General features: G+C 41.8%; 2 protein-coding genes, 1 long non-coding RNA gene and 4 other non-coding genes across 8 annotated transcripts; 4 read left to right on the forward strand and 3 right to left on the reverse strand.

Annotated features, from left to right (window-relative positions):
* The first annotated feature begins 9 nt into the window (after positions 1-9).
* LOC114799751 (methyl-CpG-binding domain protein 4-like) lies at positions 10-3,636 on the forward strand. Its single transcript, XM_028996586.1, has 7 exons — positions 10-211; positions 503-948; positions 2,184-2,246; positions 2,327-2,461; positions 2,559-2,708; positions 2,788-2,891; positions 3,477-3,636. Exons 1-7 carry the CDS (start codon positions 69-71, stop codon positions 3,549-3,551), a joined length of 1,116 nt encoding a protein of 371 aa, XP_028852419.1. The 5' UTR covers positions 10-68; the 3' UTR covers positions 3,552-3,636.
* Positions 3,637-10,480: 6,844 nt separating this feature from the next.
* trnad-guc (transfer RNA aspartic acid (anticodon GUC)) lies at positions 10,481-10,552 on the forward strand. The gene has a single exon. It is a non-coding gene; the product is annotated as a tRNA-Asp (tRNA).
* A 535-nt stretch (positions 10,553-11,087) lies between these two features.
* On the forward strand, positions 11,088-11,160 carry trnav-aac (transfer RNA valine (anticodon AAC)). Its single transcript has one exon. It is a non-coding gene; the product is annotated as a tRNA-Val (tRNA).
* A 4,850-nt stretch (positions 11,161-16,010) lies between these two features.
* On the reverse strand, positions 16,011-16,083 carry trnav-aac (transfer RNA valine (anticodon AAC)). The gene has a single exon. It is a non-coding gene; the product is annotated as a tRNA-Val (tRNA).
* A 141-nt stretch (positions 16,084-16,224) lies between these two features.
* Positions 16,225-16,297, reverse strand: trnav-cac (transfer RNA valine (anticodon CAC)). The gene has a single exon. It is a non-coding gene; the product is annotated as a tRNA-Val (tRNA).
* A 4,794-nt stretch (positions 16,298-21,091) lies between these two features.
* On the reverse strand, positions 21,092-26,258 carry LOC114799944 (tripartite motif-containing protein 16-like). Its single transcript, XM_028996937.1, has 6 exons — positions 25,651-26,258; positions 23,036-23,131; positions 22,720-22,953; positions 22,428-22,587; positions 22,290-22,340; positions 21,092-21,811 (listed from the first exon to the last, which is right to left on the reverse strand). Exons 1-6 carry the CDS (start codon positions 26,218-26,220, stop codon positions 21,285-21,287), a joined length of 1,638 nt encoding a protein of 545 aa, XP_028852770.1. The 5' UTR covers positions 26,221-26,258; the 3' UTR covers positions 21,092-21,284.
* LOC114799945 (uncharacterized) lies at positions 25,046-26,464 on the forward strand. Of its 2 annotated transcripts, none has more exons than XR_003751296.1 (2): positions 25,046-25,860; positions 25,926-26,464. It is a non-coding gene; the product is annotated as an uncharacterized LOC114799945 (long non-coding RNA). The 2 variants fall into 2 exon arrangements; XR_003751297.1 differs by having other exon boundaries at positions 25,931-26,464.
* The last annotated feature ends 315 nt before the right edge of the window (positions 26,465-26,779 follow it).

The raw sequence follows: 26,779 nt of genomic DNA on the forward strand, positions 1-26,779 counted from the left end.
CCACGTGGATCTCGGTGTCAATCGGCGGTTCCGTCAAGCGACGCGAACGCTTTTTAATCCGTAGCAAGATGGACGCGGCCGGGCCGCCAATCAGCGGCAGCAGCAGCGGGCACCACGGCGGCGGAGGCGCTCTGCCGCCCGGCTGGGTCAGGGAGGCGAAGCAACGGCGGAGCGGGAAGACGGCGGGGAAATGGGATGTCTGCCTGATCAGGTGAGTTACATCCATCACACTCATAACGAGTTTAAGGTAGACATAGACATACATACAGTGCTCCATGCTCCATGGGGGTAATAAATAGATAAAAATGTTAAGTTTGTTAAGGTAAATCATATTTCAGCCCATGCAATAGTAACAATACAAACTAACCTATAAGAAAACAGAAAAATGTAATTTCCTCACTGTCACTCTCAGATTATAATGATATAATATTAAAATTGTTCCTATGTATGATCATTTTGATTGATTAAAATTATTTCTTTTTAACTTGCTGTGCTTCTTTAGTCCAGAGGGGAGACGATTCAGATCCCAGGTTGCCCTCCAAAAATTCCTTCTCACGCAGGAAGATGGGCACCATCAACTTTTAAACTTCACCTTCACTGCACCCAGGGGTGACTGCACGGCGACCCAGCAAAAGAGGCGGAAATCGAAGAAAGTCCAAAGGGAGTTAATAAGTATGACAACCGAGCAAGAAGATCAACAAGATAAGGATGAAGAAACCAAGAGATCAAGCAAGAAGAGACAGACAGAAAGCGAGGAAGCTTCTTGTCGGACTTTAGAGGAAGCGCTTATACCTGAAGTCAGGGTCCGGTCAGCTTCTGCTACTGAAGAGGACACAAGGGGAACATCTGAGGAACAAGGAGACGAACGCATTTCGCCACAAGAGAACATAGGAGTACCCTCAAATCTAGAAACGACTGGGGCTTCACCAATCAGGGACACTCAAAATGGCGAGTTCTTCATACAGATAATGTCCAGGGTGCACCATGGAGTGGACTGTCCACAGCTGTTTTATTGCAGCAGAGATGCTGTGGTTCCGTCTGTGGTTCTAATTTTGTCCCACGTTAGAAATATTTTAAACATCTAGAGCATAGTTCTGGCCATATTTTATACTACGTACATACATACATCCGTTTCTGGGGCAGTGGTGGCCTAGCGGTTAAGGAAGCGGCCCAGTAATCAGAAGGTTGCCGGTTCAAATCCGGTTCCCGATCCGCAGAGGTGCCACTGAGGTGCCACTGAGCAAAGCACCGTCCCCACACACTGCTCCCCGGGCGCCTGTCATGGCCGCCCACTGCTCACTCAGGGTCACTGTGTGCACCGTGTGCTGTGCTGCTGTGTATCACAAGTGACAATCTTTATCTTTATCATTTATTTCTTTATCATACATACATACATACATACTGTTAATCGTTTTAAATGGTCAATATTTAAGAGCGTCATGTTTGCTGTACACTCACACTGTGTGTCACATCACAGGTGATGACACTTGGTGGACCACCGTGCAATAAACTCACCTGATTGGCCAACCTTTGTGATCTGTAAATTTGAATTTAATTGGCTGACCTTCAACACAGTTATTTATTTCTTCGTAAAATTTGCGTTTTCCAGGGGAAATTTTGATGGGTCTGTCCGGGCATTGGTCACAGCTGCGGGCATGGAATTTGTAAAATGGGAATTCTTTAATGTGGTACTGCAGTATCACTTCAAAGAATTCCCATTCGGCCTGACCACTCCGTTGTTTCTTTACGTTTGACTGTCTTCGCGTGGCGGTCTTTAACGTAAGACATGTTCTTTTTTGCCATTCATAGCACAATAATAAATGGTCTGTCTTCCTGACAGACCCAATTAATAACATATCCTGAACCATATGAAAATGTTATTGCATATTTTGTCCACAAGAGCGAAAACCAACATAGACTATATAATACAAAAACAAATAGATTAAACTTGAGAATCAATGAATGTAGCAAAAAACACGTTAACATTATTATATCATTATCATATTTGTACTTTTTGCATGGCCAGAGTGGAAAATGTGCAAACCACCATCATGTTACTCTAACATTTACATGCATTCTTTCCCATCAAAGGATATATAACCTATAATATACATGAAATATTATGCTGATTATTAAAACATTATTTTATTATATTCTAATTTTCCTCATGTTTTTTCTTTAAGATAAGCTGTTGGCAGATAAACGGAAGACTAGTCCATATTTCAGCAAAAAGACCCTTAAAGATGGTAAGACCTCCCTCTGATTACATGCTTTTACATTCTTTTCTTCGGTTGTGAGTGTACATCATTTCTCATCTTTCTTTGAGCTCTGAGCCCCCCGAGAAGAAAGGTCTTCAGGAAATGGACGCCGCCACGCTCCCCTTTCAACTTAGTGCAAGAGACGTTGTTCCATGACCCCTGGAAACTGTTGGTGGCAACAATATTCCTCAATAAAACCAGCGGTAACGCAAAGTGACAATCATTACTTCAGGACGTGTTTATGTGGCTACTGTGTTTTCATTATATTGGTTTTGGACGTGTGTGTGTCCGTGTGTCCAGCAAAGATGGCGCTGCCAGTGCTGTGGCAGTTTTTTGAGCTGTACACCAGTGCAGAGGAGGCTCGGAAGTGCGAATGGAGGCCTCTGGCTGACATGTTACAGCCGTTAGGGCTGAACTCGCTACGTGCCAAAACTATTATCCGGTTCTCTGGTGGGTTCAGTAAAATAAATGGAACCTCTGACGGGTTTGTGGATGTAGTTATCCCTCCGTGTGATCTCTCTTGCAACAGATGAGTACCTCACCAAGCAGTGGCGATATCCTATTGAACTGCACGGGATTGGCAAATACGGCAACGACTCCTACCGCATCTTCTGTGTGGAGGAGTGGAAGCAGGTTAGAACATATCCACACATATCCACCAAGCTCTTATTATAATAAGCCAGATGTTAATTCCATAATTCCCGGACAATACAGGGAAGAGATCTTTTGGGGGTTATAAATTCAATAAATGAATTGCACATTTATCATAGAAGCGATTATTTCTTACGACTAAAGTTTGCTATGACATTAAAAGGCATCGATGGAGGCGGATTCCCATTTATTGGGTGACATGCAACTTGTTAGCAAATTGAGATATACTGTATGTGATTTTGCAAACAATCACAAACCAAGATGTAGGAGAGGTTCATTTATGAGATTTAATAAATTGCCTGTTGTTACCAGTGAAGAAATATAACTTACCTAAACAGAGAATTTGGTTAAGTGAAAGTGAAATGATTGTCACTGTGAAACACTGCAGCACAGCACACGGTGACACGTTGAAATGTGTCCCCTGCTTTTAACAGCGTGTGGGGACGGTGCTTTGCTCAGTGCCACCTTGGCGGATCGGGATTCGAACCGACAACCTTCTGATTACGGGGCCGCTTTCTTTCGTTAGATGATTTATGCTCTAATTTTCTTGAATCCATGTGTTTGCAGGTGACCCCTGATGACCACAAGCTTAACCACTATCATGCCTGGCTGTGGGAGAACCACCAGAGACTTGGGCTGTGACCTCTCTGAACGACAGCGCTGCTAAAGAGAGTTGTGTTCCATTCATTTCAGATGAAAGCAGAAATAATAAAGGCATTTAATTTTTTTTACTGTGTCAGCAGATCTCTGAAATAAAATATCTTTATTAAGAATACCACGATAGCCGTTAGAACACCGAAGGCATCAGAAAATTACGGAATTTGACTCTTACTGTTAAAGTTTAGAGCGGAACAATATCCACAAACACAAATCAGGAACATGAATCAGAAGAACAACTCTTTTGTAAGAGCATAACTGACGCCAACTTACAGTCAACAACTCATGTCAGAAACAGAGAAAAGAAGCGAGGCCAGTCTTGCAACTAAGCCGCTGATTTATGGTTCTGGTTCAAAATAAAGGCGTTGGAGAGCTGGAATAAAAAAAAAAAAAAGTTGAACCCACTCTCAATTTCAATTCAATTTCAGCTCTGGTGGATAATAAGGTTTATATAAAGCAAAGAGTAAATGTTTTATGCAAGGACCTGTGTGTGTTACGCTAGAGCATACCTGTAATGGGCTACACAAAAAAATTTGATCGTTGTAAAAGGGTATCAATCTGGAATTCAACGTTTGTTTTTCTCTTTCTTAACATAAGCTTTAATCTTGTCGACTATTTTAATAAGTCTAAGTTCTCGTAAACCCAACGCAGGGAATAGGCAGCCATATCCGGTGTCCTCATTTGCATATATATGTATAATAAACACGAGTATCAGGACTTGATTTATTATATACTCTATGTATAATATAATAGGCTATATGTATAATAAACATGAGTATCTGATGACCAGGACTTGATTTATTATACACTCTTTCTCGTAAACCCAACGCAGGGAAAAGGCAGCCATATTCGGTGTCCTCATTTGCATATATATGTATAACTGTCCGCCCTAACAAATTTGGGTTGACCTACAAAAATAGCATAAGGCTGTCGTGATGACACTTGGCGTAAAAAGCTGTGTTTTGAGAACGTGTTTAGAACGCCGCCGCCTTCAAATGGCATTCGTTTTTTTGGCGTAAAAAGCTGTTTTTTTGAAAACGTGTTTAGAACGCCGCCTTCAAATGGCATTCGTTTTTTTGGCGTAAAAAGCTGTTTTTTTTGAGAACGTGTTTAGAACACAGCCTTCAAACGAATGCCATTTGAAGGTGGCGTTCTAAACACGTTCTCAAAACACAGCTTTTTACGCCAAGTGTCATCACGACAGCCTTATGCTATTTTTGTAGGTCAACCCAAATTTGTTAGGGCGGACAGTTATACATATAACCATATATAACACTAATGATTAGCATTAGGTGTTATATGTAGTTAGTTATATGTATAATTGTCCGCCCTAACAAATTTGTGTTGGAAATTCAACGGCTGGATTTGGTGAAATAACTGTCAATCGTACTTTGTTAGGATAGGGTTTCACACACACGAAATCTTACTAATTCTAATGCTAGAAGTTTCAGTTCACATTGTGTTTCCTTTTACGGAAAAATTAGTAAAAAAATCACTGTTGGGTCAATTTATGCAAGGACCTGGGTGTGTTACGATAGATGGCTACTTATAATGGGCTAAACAAAAACATGTGATCGTTGTAAAAGGGTTCTGGACTTCAACGGTTTTTTTTTTTCTCTTTCTTTAATATAAGCTTTTACCTTGTCAACTATTTTATCAATCTAAACAGGAGTATCAGATGACCAGGACTTGATTTATTATATACTCTTTCTCCTAAATTCAACACAGATTCACACACCATCTATTGGAATTACTTACCATAATGAATAATAAATCACAATTCATTCAAGCACCTGTGTGTGTTACAATAGATGGCTACTTATAATGGGGCTACGCAAAAACATTTTATCATTGTAAAAGGGTATCAAGGGTATCATTTTGGATTTCAACATTTATTTTTCTCTTTCTTAATATGAGCTTTTATCTTGTTGACTATTTTATCAATCTTGACAAGAGTCTTTGATGACCAGGCCTTGATTTATTATATACTCTTTCTAATTAATTGGATACAGGGGAAAACACAGCCAGTTTCGGTGTCCTCACTTGTATCAACTACATTTGGATTATTATTATCTAATTCTGATTATTTATAATTTTCTTTTAATATTTCGGTCATTTTTTTTCCCGGTTTGAATTTTAAAATGTGTTTTCCTATAAATATGTTAGGTGACCCATTGTTGTAGTTAAAGATTTTTTTTGTTAAGGTGTTTCATTTTGAATTCTGTGGTAAAAATTAGTTTAATTCATTTTGGGAATAAGACTCTAACATAACAAAACTAATTTATAGACCCATTTAACACCACCTTTTATCTTGTGTCACGCAAGGAATACATAGATGATGGTGTTAATGGGGCCATAAATTTGTTACAGCAGAAACTGGCTATAAAAACTGCACCAGACCCTTACCCTGGCCTGGAGGCGATTCGGTTCTATGCTTACATTTACAGCATTTATCAGACACCCTTATCCAGAGCGACTTACAATCAGTAGTTACAGGGAGACAGGGAGTCTTAAGGTTAAGTGTCTTGCTAAGGGACACAATGGTAGTAAGTGGGATTTGAACCTGGGTTTCCTGGTTCACAGGCAAGTGTCTTACCCACTAGGCTACTACCACCCAAATGCTGTAGTAGAGGGTGTGGTGTTGGTTAAATAACCATGCATAGAACTTGATTAGGCGAGGGTTTCATCTGGCACATCCTATTTAGCCCATCCTGCTGACACTAGTAGATCACCCTTACCTGGCCTGGAGGAGATTCAGTTCTATGCAATAGGAGGCTTTGGTTAAATAACCGTCCATAGAACTTGGTTAGGAGAGGGTCTCATCTGGCAGATCAAATTGCCAATCGTGCTCACACTAGTACATGATAAATCAGTGCTTGTTCTTGTCCTAATCTTTACACACCATTCTCTGACGTTAATTGGTGCCCCTAGAGAATCATGATTTGGTCGGGTCGTCCCAGAATCTGTGTTAGTTTCGATATTTTACTAATTCTAATGCTATAAGTTTCAGTTCACATTGTGTTTGTTTTTACATAAACACTTCTTCATCTTCTCGAAAGCTTTCTCGAGCGCAACACGTGCTTCTACAGTCCAGATTTTGAATGTCTTTATAGCCTTTTTCAGAATCTCAATGCACTCCTTAAAGCTTTTAGGTTTGCACATTGGATCATTTTTTCTCTTCTCGGTGCTTGATTAAAAATGATTTTTTAGATCTAATAATTATACCATTCTTATTTAAAATGCTCATATATATGTGCTGTTTACCTATAAATAGGTTAGCATTGTATTTAGACAAGAATATTTGAACCTGTGGCTTGAACTTGGCCTATGGCAATGTGTAGTTCATATGACTCTTCCTGAGGCTGGAATATGTTTTTTTCGAGACGCAGGTTACAGAACTCTTCATTCGTGGCGTTGCCCTGGATTCTGCTTCGATATCATTTTACTAATGGTCTGTGAGCCCTTGGTTGTTCTTTGACTGTACATTTTCAGTTTCAAGAAAATCTTTTGTTTCAGAGAAACTCAAGTGTGTTCAGACTTACCGTTCTTCTGACGAGCTCGTTTCTTTACAGGGAGATGGGCCATAATTGGGCAAAGATTTCTCAAAGTTGTCATTCTTTAATCTGTTGTGTATAAATAGGTTAGCACTATCATCCAAGATATGTTTCGTTCAAGAATATTCAACACCTATATCACAACATAGAACGTAGGATTTTTCCTTTCGCTTATCCTGACCAGAATTCATCTTAAGTAAGCTGAAAAGTAAGATCGTTGAGAAGCTCAGTGAGGTCTTTCAGCAAAGCACAATTCAAAAGCCGTGGGTTGTTCTTTAACTGATCGTAAGTCTGTTCAGACTTACCGTTCTACTGACGAAGCTAGACGGCGCAATTACTTGACTCTACCGAGCATGGTCCACCGACTGTATCGTTGCCTGTATTTTTGCACATTGTGATTCGTCATCAACAAGTGTTGAGTATCCGTGTTTTGTTGTGTATCCCTCCTGCTGCTAATTCAGGTCTGATAGCCACGTTTTCATCCAAGGATCTCCTTCTTTTAAACTTTTTCGTGAGTTTTGTAGTTAAGTTCTTGAACCGGTGGTGAATTTCTTTCAGAAATGTTTTCAGTTTTCGAATGAAAGTTTTAAATTAGACATAAAAGTTAAAATGAACTTTTTTGCTTTAGTTTTTTTCCATTTTATTTGGATGAATTTTAATTATCTTTCTTTTTAAAACTTTTCCTTGATATATAAATAAGTTAGCACTATTATCCCAGATATGTTGGTTCAAGAATATTCAAGCGCCTCCGCCCGTTCTCCCAGGCAGCCACCGGCCACAGGCAGCCCTTATCCAGAGCGACTTACAGTCAGTAGTTACAGGGACAGTCCCCCCCTGGAGACACTCAGGGTTAAGTGTCTTGCTCAGGGACACGATGGTAGTAAGTGGGGTTTGAACCTGGGTCTTCTGGTTCACAGGTGAGTGTTTTACCCGCTAGGCTACTACCACCCTAGACTACACTTGGAGCAGCTTTGCTAGCTAGGAATGGCCTAACATGAATTAGCCTAAGACAATTCCTGAAGAGGTTCAAAACACGACATTTCAACTCTCAGAGATACCGAGTCTCTGAGCAGCGGGTTCACTTACATTCAGCATTAGACTCATTTACTGAGAATTCTTTAAACCCTGCTTTAACTTTTATAAGTTATTCTAACACTTCCCCGGTGGTGTGACAGGCGGGGATACTCACCACTACACTGACGAGGAGATGCGCTGCTGCTACTCCGGAGTTACTCCTACTAGTCTGAGTTACTACTACTAGTCTGGCCGTTACCAATGCATTCATTAATAATTAAAACGAGGCGCTTAATAAAGATAATATAGGACCAACCACCACAAGGTAACACCTCGAACCTCATTTTACTGTTACGTCACACAGGACCAGAAATATTTCATCAAATGACCAACTTAATACCCGTCGGGGAATCGAACCCCGGTCTGTCGCGCCCGGGCCGTGCAACGTTAACTTTCCCCATTCATTTTCAGCGGTAGTGCTTAACAGTGCGGGTGTAATATATTTCCGGCCACTACGAGGTTTGGCGCTGTTTACACTTTTTCTCGCAACCGTCTGCAGCACAAACAATTGACATTTGTCAGGACTGACGGTCCATTTTGGAGGCATCAGCTCTGCTCTGATCAAGATGAAACCATGGGAAGCTCTGCAAGGTATATTAAACACCTGACTAAGAAGAAGAACACCAGCTCTTCACTGAACACAAGTCTGGGAAGAAGAAATGTTACTGGTGGGTCATTTCAGATGTTGATTTCAGACACGTCATCAAGACCATTTTCATTTATTGATTATTATTATTTTTTTTTAAATCTCAGGATGGGTTTTGGGGGCCTGGAGAAAGTGGGACTCCCCATCCACTTCTGCTACCTCTTGCAGGTCAGGGGGACCTTCAACAGCAGCCCCCCAAAAAGGACCCAGCTCGTCCAGCTCCACTTCAAGAAGTATCTCACCTGAGAGGAGCAACGAAGCGAGGAACCAATGCATTAATTAACGTTACTGGACGAGGCTCCTCGCATGCAACCGGACGAAATATCTAAGCTGTGCAGGACCAGGGTTGGTGAGCCCTGCTCTGTACGCTGGAAGCAGATGTTGACCAAGCCAGTAAACACGATTCACTTGAACGTCGTCATAATTCATTTGCATTATTTCAAACCGTACATATCAAGGTAATTCAGCTAGATAATGGTTTTATTATGTTGATCAAACATGATTTGGCATTAATTTGGTTATTATAAAGTTATTCTTACATGCTGAAATCATGTTATTTAGGGGGGGGGGAAATCTAGCTGAATTAACTTGATAATTAACAATGACAATTGTGGTCCTTTACGGTCCATTTTATGTGGAATTTTAGCTTTTGAACACCACGGTCCTTCCTTAAATCGTAATCATGGTTTAATTCGACGTGTTTTGTTCAGGAAATCGTTACTAGTTCCTTCCTGGTTCCTTCTCCTGGTTCCTTCTCAGTGGATCTGCAGGCGCTTGATCCAGGCCTGAAGAAGCGTCTGAAGAAGGAGCTGATGGAGCGAGGGATGAAGTGTGGGGGGACTCGACCCCAGTCAGATAGACCCCGCCCTCCTTGCCAAGCCTGCCAAAGGCAAGAAGAAACGAGGTCTGGTGCCACCAGACAGGGTTGGACGGTCGTGGATAAATCCCCACGTCGTTCTCTATATTGCGTTTTTCCTTCTTTTTTTTTTGTTTTGTTCTTAATTTATGTGATTAATTTTATATGCAAGCAAAAGTGTCCCCAAGACACGGGAACAGGATGGACACTGACTTTACACAAGGTACAGATTTGATTCGAGTTTAATTGTCGTTTGGCTTTTTAATAAAATAAATGTGATCGTCCGAGCCATTCCAATAAAAATCCTTTGCTTCCAATTTCCGTCCACGCGGTTTCAGTCGGAGAAAAGACACGGAACCGAGCAGCAGAAATGCAGCGTTTCCTTTTTATACAACCTTTGTTTTAATTTCTTAATATCACTCGTTTTAATCCGTTTATCCTGGCATTTAGTGTGGAAAAGTACATGTTAAAAGTTCTATTGCGTTCTAAAATAAAAAAAAAAGATGAGTTCCATGGTTATTTGATGACGTCATGGTGAAGTCCAGGTTGTGGGGGGCGTGGCCTTGATCCTGCAGTCCCTCCGGTCGCCTGAAGAGGCGCTATTTGCGACGCGGGCCGCTCCGCCTTCACGGGAGTTTATTAATCTTTATTAAACCGACCCTCATTTATTATGATAAATTTATGAACTGGTCGGGAGGTTACTTCATGCATTGAAAATAGTGTTACCAATGGCCAGTCTAATACGTAGACTATTAGTAATAACACCGTAGCTGTGTAGTACAACTCCTCGTTAGTATAGTGGTGAGTATCCCCGCCTGTCACGCGGGAGACCGGGGTTCGATTCCCCGACGGGGAGACACTTTATTATTTCAGTTTATTGTAACCTTTATAATTTTATAGACATCAGACCAGAAAACAGCGTGCCAATGCAGCCGAGAAATTCGTCCATTAAACATGCGCATCCAGTCGAACGTTGTAACCGCAGCGTGGCAATAAAACCTCGATCGTCGGGGATTCGAACTCTGGTCTCCCGCATGACTAAAATTTTGAATTTGAATTGATCAGAGCAAAGTTGATTCCTCCAAAATGGACTGTTAGTCAGGACAAATGTACATTCTTTGTACTGCAGACAAGTGGCGGAGAGCGTCTGCTGACCGGGAAAAAAAAAATAGTCGAAACAGCGCCAACACTCGTAGTGGCCGGAAATATATTACATCCGTACTGTTAAGCACTACCGCTGACATGAATGGGAAAAGTTAAGGAGAGTTAAGCTTAACAGTCGGGGCGCGAAGAGGTCTCCGGTTCGAAACCGGACGGAAAACCTTTTTCTTTTAGTGCATTCTCTAAAAAATTAAATAAAACAAGACGTGTCAACCGTTCCTAAACGCAGCGTTTCCGTAGTGTAGTGGTTATCACGTTCGCCTAACACGCGAAAGGTCCTCGGTTCGAAACCGGGCGGAAACAGTTTTAAATATACATTTTGATTCAATATGGGCGCTTGTAGAAACGTGCAAGTTATGTACTTAACAAAAAAAAAAAAGGTGAAATAGCTGAAAACATGTTTTATATTCTAGTTTCTTTGCTCTGGTTACTGCTTTGCACACTCTTGGCATTCTCTCGATGAGCTTCAAGAGGTCGTCACCTGAAATGCTTCCAGTCTTGAAGGAGTTCCCAGAGATGTTTAGCACTTGTTGGTCCAGCTCACCCCAAACCATCTGGACTGGGTTCAGGTCCGGTGACTGTGGAGTTTTACAAATATTTACAAATATTGTAAATATAACATTAGATATAAAATATAAAAATGATCTAATATATAAATAAAATATAACATCAACCATAAGTAATTATTTTACTATAATAAGTTATTATATATTTTGTATTGTTTGTCAAAGTGTGTTTAATTATTGCTTCCCAGAACAATTGTTACATTTCAAATTCACAGAACCGACATATTACAAGCTCATTCAATTTAAACTGCGTAATGAAATGTTAAGTATGAAAGCAGCGTTTGACAAACATACTCACGCTGCAGAGGCTCTGTTACAAACAACCTCACCTACCCCACCCTGTCATCTACTTCTGAAACAAGTGTGGTAGGTGGGCTCTGGAACTGTCAATCTGCTGTTAAAAAAGGTGACTTTATCTCTGGTCTCACTACTCTCCACTCCCTAAAATTCCTGGCACTAACAGAGACCTGGACAGAACACGTTCTCCCACACTCCTAGAAAAACTGGGAGAGGAGGGGGTACTGGCCTTTTAATGTCAAGAAATTGGTCCTTCACACCAATGCCTCTGACACATCTTAACATCTCTTCTTTCGAATTCCATGCAGTCTCAGTTTCTTCTAGGGCTGCACGATTTGGGGAAAAATACCTATTGCGATTATTGAGATCAATATTGCGATATGCGATTGCGATATGATAAAGGACACTTGCTTGTATATCAGTGAAATGTTTAATTTCAAAGTGAAACATACAAACTACTTATAACAACCTGAAATGCCCAGTGCTTTCAAAATACAATATTCTACAAAATTAAAAAAATCACAAAAAACTCTTTTACATTACTGTCGAACGACAAACCCTGGTAAGGCTAAACAACTGTTTTGATTATATTTGGCCATTATAAAATCCCGTATTATAGTTCTTACGTTTAACAAAAACGTTGTTTGGAGGCTGAATTGAACACAGGGATGCATAGCTTTGCTAGCTTAGCTAAGGTTAATATTTGTAAACTGAGGTGAATTTCTTTAGGAAACCTTCAAAGTTTGAGAAAAGTTAACAGCTAAGAACAGTCTAAATAGTTAATGCCTACGTTTAGCCAAAACGTTGTTTGGAGGCTGACTTGAACACAGGAATGCATAGCTTCGCTAGCTTAGCCTAGCTTAGCTAAGGTTAAGACTTATAAAACGGGATTTTTATAATGGGCAAATATATTCAAAACAATTGTCCAGCCTTACCTATGAAATGTAATCCCCGGGATCTGGTTTGGAGCGTACAGCGGTTTGTACAGCCCCAAGCAGCACAAGAGGGAGGCATTTTTATGCACTTCTCTCCATAGACATGTATATGCTTCACGCCACAGCAGAGCCTCTTACAATATAGCGGCGACGTTGACGTACGATGCAGCGCGTCATGCGGTGTCTATCCATATGTCTCCGAATCGAAAGTCATGTGACTATATAAGTCACATCCGACTGAAGTGAGACTTCAGTCAGCGTGCAAACTTTAAGAGAATGGATCGGATATGTTGCCGATCCAATCCATGTACTAATCATTTAAATCGCAGCTTTTCGCGTTCATGTAATCGCACAGACTGACATCGCGATTGCGATTAGATTAATCGTGCAGCACTAGTTTCTTCTCCTGTGAACATCATTCTCATAGTCTTATATCGCCCTCCAGGGCCACTTGGGACCTTTATAGATGAATTGGACACTCTCCTCAGCATTTTCTCTTTAGAAACCCCCCTAACTCTCCTTGGTGACTTCAACCTTCCATCAGCCCAGCTCCAATCATCCTGCCTTCTTCCTCTTCTCCACTCTTTTTCCTTGACCAACAGCAACATCTCACCCACACACAAAGGAGGGAATGTCCTAGACCTGGTCTTCAGTCGTCCTTCTCCAACTTCTGACCTTTCTTCCACTCCCCTTCACATCTCTGACCACCACTTCCTGACCTTCACACTCACTGTACCTACAGGATCCACAACTGTCCCCCATCCATCCTTCATTAGACACAACCTTCACACTGTCTCACCTTCATCTGTATCTTCCTGTATTCTTTCACATCTCCCAACCTCTGACTCATTCTTCTCCTTACCACTAGAGACCACTACTAACTTTCTCCTCACCTCACTTTCCCTTTCCATTGATCAACTCTGTCCTCTATCAACAAAACCCAAAATGACTTTTCCCCCTGCACCCTGGCTCTCTGATACATTGCGCAGCAATCGAAGAGTACTTCGAGCAGCGGAGAGAAAATACAAGAAATCTCAACTTAACTCAGACCTACTGTATTACCAGAATCTTCTGCGCAAATTTTCCACTAACCTCACTGCTGCTAAAACTGCTTTTTACAAAGCAAAACTAGAAACCTCTGCCCACAACCCTCAAAAACTCCACAACATCTTCTTATCCCTACTCAACCCCCCGACTCCCCCTGCCCCAACTTCCTTAACAGCTGATGATTTTGCCAACTTGTTCACAGGGAAGATTGAAAAAATCTGTGAGACATTCTCCACCACTAATCCTACTCTTTCTTCTGAAAATCCTACAACTACTCTAAACTACTCAATTTTCTAAGATCACATCTGATGAAATCATTCAGATAATATCTACAGGCAACCCAACCACCTGTCCACTAGATCCAATACCTTCTGCAATGTTTAAACCATCTCCCCTGACCTCATCCCTTTCATTTCTTATATCATAAACAGCTCAATCTCATCTGGCCATGTACCATCCGCCTTTAAAACCGCCAGGGTTCTTCCAATCCTAAAGAAACCCACTGCTGATCCTACAGACATTAACAATTACAGACCAGTTTCCCTCCTCTCATTTCTATCCAAAATCCTTGAGCGCTGTGTCTACAACCAGCTATCACTCCATCTATCACAGAACAACCTCCTGGATCCTAACCAGTCTGGCTTCAGAACAGCTCATTCCACCAAGACTGCCCTTTTGGCAGTTACCGAGCAGCTACATGCAGCCAGATTGGCAAAACTGTCATCGGTTCTTATTCTCCTTGACCTATCTGCAGCATTTGACACCGTTAACCACAAGACTCTCTTGTCAATCCTGAAGAGGCTTGGAATTCGGGGCTCAGCATGGCAGTGGTTTGCTTCCTACCTTGATGAGCGATCTTACCAAGTGACTTGGAAAGGATCCACCTCTACCTCACATAGACTCTCCGCTGGTGTCCCTCAAGGCTCGGTGCTAGGTCCTCTCCTTTTCTCCCTCTACACGAGATCACTTGGTGAGGTCATTTCCTCACATGGACTATCTTACCACTGCTATGCTGACGACACACAACTCCTCTTCTCCTTTCCTCCCTCTGACCCACATGCTGCTTCCAAAATCTCTGCATGTCTAACCAACATCTCATCTTGGATGGCAGTCCATCACCTCCAACTCAATCCCACCTTCACCACATCAGGATCTTGCTATTTACCTAGACAACTCGCAACTCGCAGACAACAGAGTGAATAAAATAGATGTATTCATAGTTGGGGTCCTTGTGAACCGGAATTGATCTCTTCATCGATGGTAACTTAAGCACGTTGTAAGTCGCTCTGGATAAGGGCGTCTGCCAAATGCCGTAAATGTAAATGTAAAATGATAAAAAAAAAAAACTTCATTTATAAACATTGTATCAATTATACAGTTTAAACAAACTATAAATATCTATTTACTTTATTTAAGTACACATTATTATTTGGAAAAAATATTTATTATTACTATCCAGAAGTTTAGGGAAGATATAAACATTTAAAACAATAGTTACCAATTCAACTGTATATGTATGCATATATTTATTTTCCATTAGTTACTCAAATCACAAAATATGCATGAAAGGTTGATAAAACATGTCATTAATGAATTGATGAATTTACATGGAATTACACTCTAGCTGAAGTAGTGCTACTTTTTTTCTCTCTTCTGACCAACGCGGTTTTCTGTCTCATAAAAGGGAGACTTTTGAAACTCCTCCCAGGTCATCTCTGCCTCTACATGGTACAAAGAGTAGACTTTTGCAGGACAGTAAATGCACTTTTCCTGCAACACCAGCAAAACCAGTATGAATATGGAGGCTGTTAGGGCCCTGCTTCAGTGGTAAGTGGCAGAATCTACATAGACGTCCAGTGGGATACTGTTGACCTCTCTAGTTCCTGTTGGAAGAAAGGAGTAGCAGCAAAGTCCTAGAAGCTCATCCTGGGGTCACATGCAAGACAATTTCTTGTGGTCTTTTTTTTTTGTTGCTGTTGTAGTGCCTGCTGCCTCTCCACAATTTCCTTCACCATCCTTTCTACATTGTCCCTTGTCAGAGATGATTCTGGCACCGGGGGACTCCTGGTGGGAGGGTTAAATTCTGTTGGTGGCAGGGTTCTGACAGTAACCTTGACCATCTCACCTCCTGTAGTAAGATGCTGCCACAGGTTCTGAGTCTCCTGGAGCCTCCCCTCACTCTCCTCAGCCCTGCGTACGTGATAACCACTACACTACGGAAACGTGGCAGAACTGTCCAATATTTTATGAATGTTGCTTTTAAATGCGTTTGACACGGCTTGTATAGAGTATGACTAAAAAAAATAAATGTTTCCGCCCGGTTTCGAACCGAGGACCTTTCGCGTGTTAGGCGAACGTGATAACCACTACACTACGGAAACGAAACAGAATAATGCGCTTTATTTTATGAATTTATAAATACGGCCAATATTCTACGACTGTTTCTTTTAAATGTGCTTGACACGTCTTGTTTTTATTTTTTATTGTTTTTAGAGAATGAACTAAAAAGAAAATAAAAAAAGTGTTTCCGCCCGGTTTCGAACCGGGGACCTTTCGCGTGTGAGGCGAACGTGATAACCACTACACTACGGAAACGCGGCGAAATAACGCGCTGTATTTTATGCTTTTATAAATAGGGGCAAGATTTTATCAACGTTGCTTTTATATGTGTTTGACACGTCTTGTTTTATTTATTTATTATCTATTTAGAGAATGAACTAAAAAAAGCTTAACTCCCCTTAACTTTTCCCATTCATGTCAGCGGTAGTTTTTAACAGTACGGATGTAATATATTTCCGGCCACTACGAGAGTTGGCGCTGTTTCGACTATTTTTTTCCCCGGTCAGCAGACGCGGTCTCCAGTACAAAGAATTTACCTTTGTCAGGACTAACAGTCCATTTTGGAGGAATCAACTTTGCTCTGATCGAATGGAAATTTTACATTTTTAATTAATTTTAATTAAAATTGTAATTTTATTTCCGCAAGGTATATTGAGCACCTTGAGTGAGGGGAGGCTCCAGGAGAACCTGTGGCAGCATCTTACCACAGGAGGTGAGGCGGTTAAGCTTACGGTCACTGCCCTGCCACCAGCAGAATTTAACCAGGAGTCCCCCAGTGCCAGAGTGTTATTCGTGTAATTCCATGTAAATTCATCATACTTTCAGACCTCATCATGACATATTTTAAAATTGAGTAACCCATGGAAATAATAATAATATGTATACGTATACATTCGAATAGGTGATTATTGTTTTAAATGTTTATATGTTCTCTAGACTTCGGTAGTAATGTGTACTTAAAGCAACAAAGAGCAATTTACAGTTTGTTGAAAGTGTCCTCTATTCTTTCTCGATAGTTGATAGTAGCCTCGTGGGTAACACACTCTCCTATGAAATCCCACTTACTACCACTGTGTCCCTGAGCAAGACAGGTAACCCTGAGTGTCTCCTGGGGGGGACTGTCCCTGTAACTACCGGTTGTAAGATTGTCTGATAATTTCTGAAAATGTAAATAAAGTTTATTATTGAACATTGCTTTTATTCTTAACAGTTTAAATTGAGTTTAAACAGCTGTGCCATAAGACTTTACTATGTCGGTTCGGAGAATTTGAAATGTAACAGTGGTTCTGGGAAGTAATAATTAAACACACTTTGACAAACAAATAAAAAAAATATATAATAACTAATTATAACTAGAAACAAAAATCCCCAGGGGAAATTTTGATGGGTCTGTCCGGGCATTGGTCACAGCCGCGGGCATGTAATTTGTAAAATGGGAATTCTTTAATGTGGTACTGCAGTATCACTTCAAAGAAGTTTTATTTTACAAATGCTACCAATGCTAAAATTAGCGATCAATACATTCCAATGGGAAATGACCCTGTTTCAGCGTTAATAGCTCGGCCAGGCCCAGTCCGATCGCTTATAAAAGTAATAGCACACCTCACGCAACAAAGCTCTAATTTTTGATATATAACACGCGGGTGTGCGTGCTTCGGTACGACCCGCATTAATTGCCGAAAAAAGGCTGAAATAAATAATAATAAATAAATATTTTTTTTTCGCCCATTTACACTTTTTTGTTTTCCCAAATTTGTGCATGATCCGTAAGTCCGACAAAGGTAAACCATACGTCAAATCGTCGGCCTTGGCGAGATCTACGAGACGACATCAATATCTTCTTTGTATGTCAAACCGTCTGGACACAAACTCCAAAAAAGTCAAATTTTGGGCTAGAATAATAAACGCGTTCCGAAAACACTTTTTGGCTAATTGCGCGCGGACCGTAAATCCGGCCGAGCCGAGCCATACGTCAAACCGTGCGTAACGACAAGCCGCACGATTTGATATGAGAGTCGTGTGTGTGCTGTGAAGCGTTTCATCGCAAATTCTTGGAAACCAGATTTTTTCACACTTTTAATGTTTTGGACGTGATTTGTGGCCCTCCTGTAATCCCCAAAGAAGCAACCAATACGTCATTGTGTGTGGAGAGGTCAGGCCTTCGGCCTGACCTCTCCGTTTTTTTTGTGCGTCTCACGGCCTTAACGTGGCAGCCACAAATGCGAGACATGGCCTTTTTGGCCTTCTTCCCTATTTCCCATGTTTTCCTGACCACTGTTGGCGGTAGCAACACATCCAATATGTCAGATCGTGTGTCTCGGCGAGGCCTTCGGCCTCGCCTCGACTCCCGTGTCTCTAGCTTTTACGGCTGGTCACAGGGAGCTGAAAACCTCTTCCTCTGCGCAACAGTAAACCGTACTTTTTACGCTTTGAAGCCGATTTGTGGGCGGGCCGTGCGACCTACCAAAACAAAAAATATATCATCGTAAGTAGTTCGGCCTGACCACTCCGTTGTTTCTTTACGTTTGACGGTCTTCGCGTGGCGGTCTGTAACGTTCTTTAATGTTCTTTTTTGCCATTCTCAGCACAATAATAAATGGTCTGTCTTCCTGACAGACCCAATAACCAAAAAATCACTTATGATTGATTATTAAGTTGGAGTAGGTTTTTAAATTAAATACAACTGATACAAAGCTAATGTTAAATTTACAATATTTGCAAATAAAACCCTACAATTTAAGTTATTACTGTTATAGCACACATTTGATAAAGTCTCATTGGGAATGAGATTCTTGCCCTCTGAGAAAGAACTAGAGCAAAAACTCAAATCCTATTGGCTACCTTTAGTCATTTGCATCCTATTGGCTGGTTGTCTGTTATGACTATCCATAATAAGAATGGCAAAGTAGGACGGCACTGCGGTCATCTCGCAGCAGCGCTAGATTATTCACTGTATTATCTCATTTGTTTTTTTGATGATTCTGCTCACACCACAAACAAAACGGTTGTCTACATTACAGGATCTCCTGGGTTCGAGTCCCAGCAGCATCTATATAGATGGATCATCCTGCAATATAATCTCATCTGTAATTTTTGATTTAACATGAACACGAAGAATCCTAAGCAATTTCCTGAAGCGGTTCAGAGACGCAGCAAATTGTCACCAAGACCTGCATTAGAATGACGTAGGAGACTTTTTTCTTTATTTTTTCCTCATTCATTTTTTCTTTATTTTTCTTTATAATTTCTTGATTTACATTTTTTAGGCAATACATACAAAAAAGAAAGGGAACACAAAGATAAGACATTGTTGATCTGAATGAATGAAATATTCACACAAAAAGTATTGATGGAAATCAAATGTATCAACCAATGGAGGTTTGGATTTGGAGTCACACTCAAAGTGAAAAACCACACTGCAGGCTGATCCATTTCTAATGTAATGTCCTTAAAACAAGAGAAAAGGAGGCTCAGTAGTGTGTGTGGCCTCCACGTGCCTGTATGACCTCCCTACAACGCTTGGCCATGATCCTGATGAAATGGTGGGTGGTCTTAACTGCTGACACAATCACATGAATCTCATTTCCTTGGAAAAATATCAAGATCCAAAGAACTATTCACCACCTCGATAAGCACCCTAACCAAATTCTTGTGAATAAATTCTTTAGGATGGAGTTGCTACGCTGAACCATTTAAGCGGTCTGGGGGGCTTCATGCTGAATCATAATTTTTTTTTAAATGACTCAGGCAATGAAAAATTTTGTCCAGATAATCAGAGGAGTTTTGGAGGAGGACGGACCGGCTGAGGCGCCGTATTACTACTGTAGTCCAAGGATAGCGCTTGAAGGACTTCATGAATTTTTTTAACAGTTATATGAACGTCTCAGACAGAAAATGTGCACTACTGGGTCCAGAACGTGGACAAACGACAATGTGGAAGTGCCAGGCCACGATGACCAAGATCCTGCCAGTCCATCCACCTGAAGCAGGTGATGGACAACAAAGCATTAAATGTTAAGCTGCGCAGAAACAATTAGACAATTGTTTTTCTTGGCGGAACATTTGAACACATCGTTTCTTGGATGAATATTTCTTGAACGCACAGATTCTTTGAAAGACATTTTAAATGCACATTTGACCTTCAGCTCTTCAGAGACAGTGTTTTAGGCAAAATAGGCAAATGCTAAAGGGCTCCACCCATCCAGGGGGCGCCAAAAAGTAGGATATAAAATAAAGAATGTGTGTTAAAACTAGTTGGTATTAATGTGTCTTAATATGAAAAGAACGAGCCCATGTTTATTTACTTGCGTAGCAAAGCTATTAAGTAGTAGTAGTATTAATAATAATGATATGTAACTTTCCTATAAAACCATAGAAAAGTTAGGAAAGATCAGCACTCTTGAGTAGGGGTGCCAATTTTGACACATTTAATATATTCGTACTGTTATTGAACAACCTTTAATGTTTGTCAGTATTTCAGATGTGTGATGCTTAAGAAAGTGGAGAAAGGAGACAGCCCTCCAGAGCTGTCCAGCACAGTGAACGCAGGAAGGTCTCATTGTCATTTGTCCTGAGGGTGAAACATTTTGGGTTTCCCCCAAAAAATCTGTAATCCAAGAACTTGCTTAGCCTGTGATGCATGGCTAGACCTGGCATGCTCAGGGTGTGTCTTTTCCAGCGGACGGTCTTGGTATATACGTCCTTTCTGCGTTGTGTGTGCAGTGAAGAGCTCATGGTCAGGGGATCAGTTTCTAGTCTAACGTGTACAGCGTTATTAATTTTTTATCCTCATCTAACAAGCAACCACACCCTTCAAGGCGAAAAAAAACTAAAGTCTAGTTAAAAGGGAAGCTTATTTGTATAGCACATTTTCAGATTTTAAGTGGCAGAGAATATAGTATGTTTCAAGTTACGTAAAAAAAATTTACATACATATCATAACATGATTAAAAATATTATGAACAGCAGCCACATGTAATGTAGCTGTGAGTGACAATTATCATATTTCAAATATGCAATATATTCAATTTATTTATCATATTTGTACTAAACTCCATGCCATTGCTCATATAGGGTTGTGGTAGCCTAGTCAAGACAATCGCCTATGAACCAGTACTCACAAACCATTGTGTCCCTGAGCAAGACACTTAACCCCTGAGTTGCTCTCCCTGTCACTACCAAATCATGTCCCTGTGTGAGGAACTTCTGTTCCATGTGTGATCGAGCATATTTAAAACCAGCCCTATATGTCACACAGCTCCACCGTTGATCCATTATTAATTCCAAACCCAGGATACAGGGGCTGGGTGAAGGTGGTCTGGACTCTGTACAGGAGGGTCATTGTGTCAGAGACGCTGTAGAAGGACAGAGTTCCTGCACTGTGGTCCACATACACTCCTATTCTGGAGGAGCTGGAGACTGGAGGGAGTTTTGTCTCAGAGTTGTTATGTCTGAATGAGCTGCTGGATGTATGGAGAGACAATTTCCAGGATTTGTCATTAAATCCGAACCTGCATTCGTTTCCCTTTCCCTTCCTGCTGATGTCTTTATATGAGACTGCTATGGAAACCCGGTATCGACTACACTGAACCTCCCAGTAAGAGCGCCTAGTCACAGCCTGTTTACACAGAACCTGAAACGTATTATCGAATCTGCTGGGAAGATCTCGATATGTGTTGGTCTCAAAGGTGCATGTCAATGTTCTGTTGTCCTCGGAGAGACGAATGTTTCCATGAGCTGTTTTCGGATCCATTGTGAACCGACAATAATCTGATGAACAAAAGTTAGTGAATGAGTTAAAAAAATGGGCAAGTTCATGGCAAATTAGCCTCGTGAGACCCTGCGTCCTCATATGGGGGACATTACATTTGGAATCCCTTTACCATAATATTTTATCCTGTTGTCCTAATTTAGGGACCTTTGCCCTCTAGTGGTCAGAGAAGTACTGTACACAAAACAAAGAAAACAAGATGGCTGCAATATCAATGTACTAATGCTCATTAATATTCAGGTTGAAACTTGTGAAGTTTCACTTAAAAGTCTATGTAGATTTATGTGTTTTGATGTTTGTGATATTCCCCTTATCCCAAACGGTTAAGGGACATTAAAAACCCACTCCAAACAGACGTTCGGGTCTCAGGAGGATAATCTGCCCATGGATCTCCAAATCTGATTCATAGTATTTCCGTTTAACTTGACTTGCAAAATTCAACCTCCTAGACTGGAATTGAGAGAGGATGGGACTTACACTTGAACAACTCTTCTCTGGTCACAGGCTGATGGAGTCGCATGTCTTTCACTGGTAAAACAGTGATATTGAGTTGTTACAAGGCTTCCATCACAGCAAACTGATTAGTATTAGTATTGAGTTAGTGAGTTTTACAACCTATCGTAGTAATTCTTTGTCCTTCCTGCATGCAGAAATCTTCCAGCTTGTCTTTCAGGTCAGAGAACGATGCATTTACGTGACTGAAAGAGAATCTCTGGTTGACATTGATGTTGCATAAATCTGATAGTCCAAGAGGGGCGCAGAGAGACGGGAAACTCTACAGAGAGAGACAGAGATGGAGAGAGACTTTAAACACACTTCACTGTTGAGAAGTGAAGAGCAGCTCCATAGCAGAGAAGTTTGTGAGGGACGCCCCCTTCTGTAGATGTTCAGACAGCAGTCATGTTACCTGGAGGAAATGGATGTGATCCTCTGTGTTTGAAAGCTGCTCCAGCTCAGCGTCTCTCCTCCTTAGATCAGTGATCTCCTGCTCCAGTTGGCCCTGGAATTCTTCAACCCGACTCAGTTCAGCCTTCTCCTGATCTCGGATCAGCTCACTCACCTCAGAGTGTCTCCTCTTAATGGAGTGGATCATCTGAGTGAAGATCTTCTCACTGTCCATCACTGCTGCCTGTGCAGAGCGCTGTTAGGAGACACAGGGAGAGGACGGGGTCCATTGCAAGTCGTGAAATTTCTCTCCATCTGCAGATATAACTCGAACTCACCTTCAGTTTTTGTCCAGCTTTTTTCAGAAATTGCACTTTCATTTCAGTTTCCTGGATTCTCTTTCGGGATTTCCTCTGGATATTTGCCAGTTCTGTCTAGAGTTTATCAGAATAAAACAAATCATTAGATATTACCTTTAAAACACTTATTAGATTAGATGATTAGATTAAACTTTATTGTCATTACACATGTACAAGTACAGGGCAACGAAATGTAGTTTAGGTCTAACCAGAAGTGCAATAAGCAGCAAGTGCAGGATACAGTTCAAATAAGTTAAGTTATATATATATACATAAAGTGATATGTGCAGTACAAAGTGATATGTGCAGTACAAAGTGATATGTGCAGTGCAGTGATTATCAGGAGTGTATGGGGGGGGCAGAGGAGTTCAGCAAGGAAACAGCTCTGGGAAAAAAGCTGTTCCTAAGTCTGCTGGTTCTTGTCCGTGGTAGCCTGAACCGTCTGCCTGAAGGCAGGAGAGAGAACAGTTCGTGGGCCGGGTGGGAGGAGTCCTTAAGAATACTGCGAGCGCGACGCAGGCAGTGCTTCCTCTGGATGTCCTCAATGGATGGAAGTGGAGTCCCTGTGATGCGCTGGGCAGTTTTCACCACCCGCTGCATCGCCTTACGCTCAGCAACAGTGCAGCTTCCATACCACACTGTGAAACAGCTGGTAAGGATGCTCTCTATTGTAGAGCGGTAAAAGTTCAACAGGATGGTAGTGGGTAGCTGGTTCTTATTTAATGTTCTCAAGAAGAAGAGGCGCTGGTGAGCCTTCTTGACCAGGCTGGAGGTGTTAATGCTCCAGGACAGGTCCTCTGAGATGTGGGTCCCCAGGAACTTGAAGGATGTAACAGGCTGCACAGTTATCCCATTGATGTGGATGGGATCATGCGAGCCTCTTCTCTCCCTCCTGAAGTCCACAATGAGCTCCTTGGTCTTGGTGGTGTTTAGGAGAAGATTATTTTCTGTGCACCAAGTGGCCAGATGCTGGACCTCCTCCCTGTAGGCAGTCTCATCGTTGTTGTCGATGAGACCTATCACCGTGGTGTCATCTGCAAACTTAATAACGGAGTTTGATCCATACATAGGTCGGCAGTCGTGGGTGAAGAGGGAGTAGAGGAAGGGGCTCAGCACACAGCCCTGTGGTACACCAGTGTTGAGCGTGACAGTAGTGGAGCGGATGTGGCCTGACCTTACATGCTGTGGTCTGCTGGTCAGAAAGTCCATAATCCAGTTGCAAAGTGAGGTGTTGATGTCCAGGGCTCTAAGTTTAGAGATTAACTTAGAGGGGATGACAGTGTTAAATGCTGAGCTGAAATCAACAAACAGCATACGTGCATATGTGTTTTGCTTGTCCAGGTGTGTGAGTACAGAGTGCAGCGCTATGGAGGCTGCATCCTCTGTGCTCCTATTGCTGCGGTACGCAAACTGGTGTGGGTCCAGAGTTGGTGGGAGAAAGTCCCTCAGATGTGCCAGGACTAACCGCTCGAAGCACTTCATGATTATGGGTGTAAGTGCTACAGGGCGGTAGTCATTCAGGCATGTTGGGCTAGAATGTTTCGGCACTGGCACAATGGAGGTGGATTTGAGGCATGTTGGAACAGCTGCTTGGGCGAGGGACATGTTAAAAATGTATGTGAATACGCCAGCGAGCTGCTCTGCACATGCTCTAAGTACGCGCCCCGGGATGCCGTCTGCGTGCGTTGATCCGGCTCAGTGCAGTGCAAACATCTGAGGAGGTGAATGTGATGGGCGAGTGGTCGGTAGAGGAGGGGATCTTGACAGCAGGTTGCTTGTTGTCTCTTTCAAAGCGAGCTTAAAAGTCATTAAGCTCATTCAGAAAGAGGATATTTGTGGTTGCCTTCAGCAGGAGACGCACCTTCTTGTTCATCCAAGGCTTCTAGTTTGGGTATGTGGTGATCTGTTTCTGAGTAGTAACAGTGTCTATGGTGGTGTTAATGTAATCCAGAACAGAGGAGGTGTAGATGTCGATGTCCGTGTGAGAGCCACAGGTGGCCTGTGAAGCAAACATACTCCAGTCTGTGTGTTGGAACCTGTCCTGGAGTGTGATGTCAGCCCCCGCTGACCACACTTTGATGGTCCTCACTGATGGATGTGAATGTGTTATCGTAACATGAAATTGACAATACATTATGAAGCATGTAATGCCTTCTGTCTGACCATACACTTTGCAGGCCTCACCCATTAGATGCCACTACTGGTCTGTTCAATAGTATGCTGTCTGAAAATTACCTTCGGTTTTCCCCTTGGCTTTTCCACTATACCAGTCTTGCCAGATCCTAAATGTTGAACCAGCAGTTTAAAATTGTCTTTCTTTTTCAGAAAAATTATTTCCATTCAGACTTTCCTCAGAAACTCTGCTTCAATAACACATATTATCATAGACTGTGCATATTATAATGCAGAAGACAACTTTTACCTACAGAACGTAAGTAAAAACCACCTCTGGGCAGAACAGTGCCTCTACCTAAAAACAGAGGTCTTTCTCTCATTCGTTTCTGTGAGTCTGATGGCAAATAGACACCAGGAGTGAACTTTCAGGAAGTCAATCAAGAGATCTGACAGATTTGCAGGAATAGATTAGTCCTTACTTCTTGTTCCGCTCTCTCATCTGCAGCAGTCACTGTATCATGATGTTTGTGATCATCCACCAGACACATCAAGCAAATGAATTTCCGATCAGTACGACAAAAGACCTCCAGCAGCTTGTGATGCTGAGAGCAGATCTTCTCCTGCAGTCGTCCAGTAGCGTCAGTCACCGCGTGTTTTCCTCCTGGATTTACTTCATTATGAAGTTTGAAGTGAGTCTCACAGTAAGAGACCAGACACACCAGGCAGGACTTGACAGCTTTGACTTTTCTCCCAGTGCAGACGTCACACTCCACATCTCCAGGTCCAGCGTAACAGAGAGCACGAGGAGCAGCCATCCTCCTTTTTTCCACCAGCATTGCAATGATGTGGTTCTCTTGAAGAACGGGTCTCGGTGAGAAGGTTTCCCTGCACTGTGGACAGCTGAAGACGCCCTTCTGCTCTTCTTCATCCCAGAATCTCGAAATGCAGGTCATGCAGTAACTGTGTCCACAGGGAAGTCCTATGGGATGTTTCAGTAGATCCAGACAGATCAGACAGGAAAACAAATTCTGAGTGTTTGAATCTGCCATTTTGCTGCTACAGCTGACTGGCACTCTCCCACTGAACTGGAGCAACAAAGGATGTCACTTTCACTTTCATTTCTTTAGAAACTGAATGTAGGAGGAGTTATTACCATTTCTGTAACACGGGGTGATGAGCAGATGGGAAACATCTGCACTGATGTTCTGATCGGGGAGTTTCACAAAGCACTTCCGTTAAAGGTGCAAAGCATTTCTTGTAAAGTCACCATAATGATAAACCGTTACTTTTTCAGATTGTTTGCTTTGCACTTTGAAACCTTCAGACATGACAAAAGTCAAGTGATTGTCATTGTGAATCCACAGCACGCGGTGACACAATGAAATGTGTCCTCTGCATTTAAATGTGTCCTCTGCATTGGTGAGCTGTGGGCAGCCATGACAGGCGCCCAGGGAGCAGTGTGTGGGGATGGTGCTTTGCTCAGAGCTTGGATCAGGATTCGAACCGGCAACCTTCTGATTTCTGATTAAGTGAAGAAAGTGAAGTGATTGTCACATGTTATACACAGCAGCACAGCACACAGTGCACACAGTGAAATTTGTCCTCTGC

The sequence above is a fragment of the Denticeps clupeoides genome, chromosome 11 (assembly GCF_900700375.1).
Source record: "Denticeps clupeoides chromosome 11, fDenClu1.1, whole genome shotgun sequence".
NCBI classification, from domain to species: Eukaryota; Metazoa; Chordata; class Actinopteri; order Clupeiformes; family Denticipitidae; genus Denticeps; species Denticeps clupeoides.

Coding starts and splice junctions, on each gene's coding strand:
- LOC114799751 (XM_028996586.1), top strand. CDS start 69: ATGGACGCGGCCGGGCCGCCAATCAGCGGCAGCAGCAGCGGGCACCAC. Junction 212..502: donor TGGGATGTCTGCCTGATCAG/GTGAGTTACATC, acceptor GTGCTTCTTTAG/TCCAGAGGGGAGACGATTCA. Junction 949..2,183: donor AATCAGGGACACTCAAAATG/GCGAGTTCTTCA, acceptor TTTTTCTTTAAG/ATAAGCTGTTGGCAGATAAA.
- LOC114799944 (XM_028996937.1), bottom strand. CDS start 26,220: ATGGCAGATTCAAACACTCAGAATTTGTTTTCCTGTCTGATCTGTCTG. Junction 22,588..22,719: donor ATCACATCCATTTCCTCCAG/GTAACATGACTG, acceptor CTCTCTCTGTAG/AGTTTCCCGTCTCTCTGCGC. Junction 22,341..22,427: donor ACAAAGAATTACTACGATAG/GTTGTAAAACTC, acceptor CTGTTTTACCAG/TGAAAGACATGCGACTCCAT.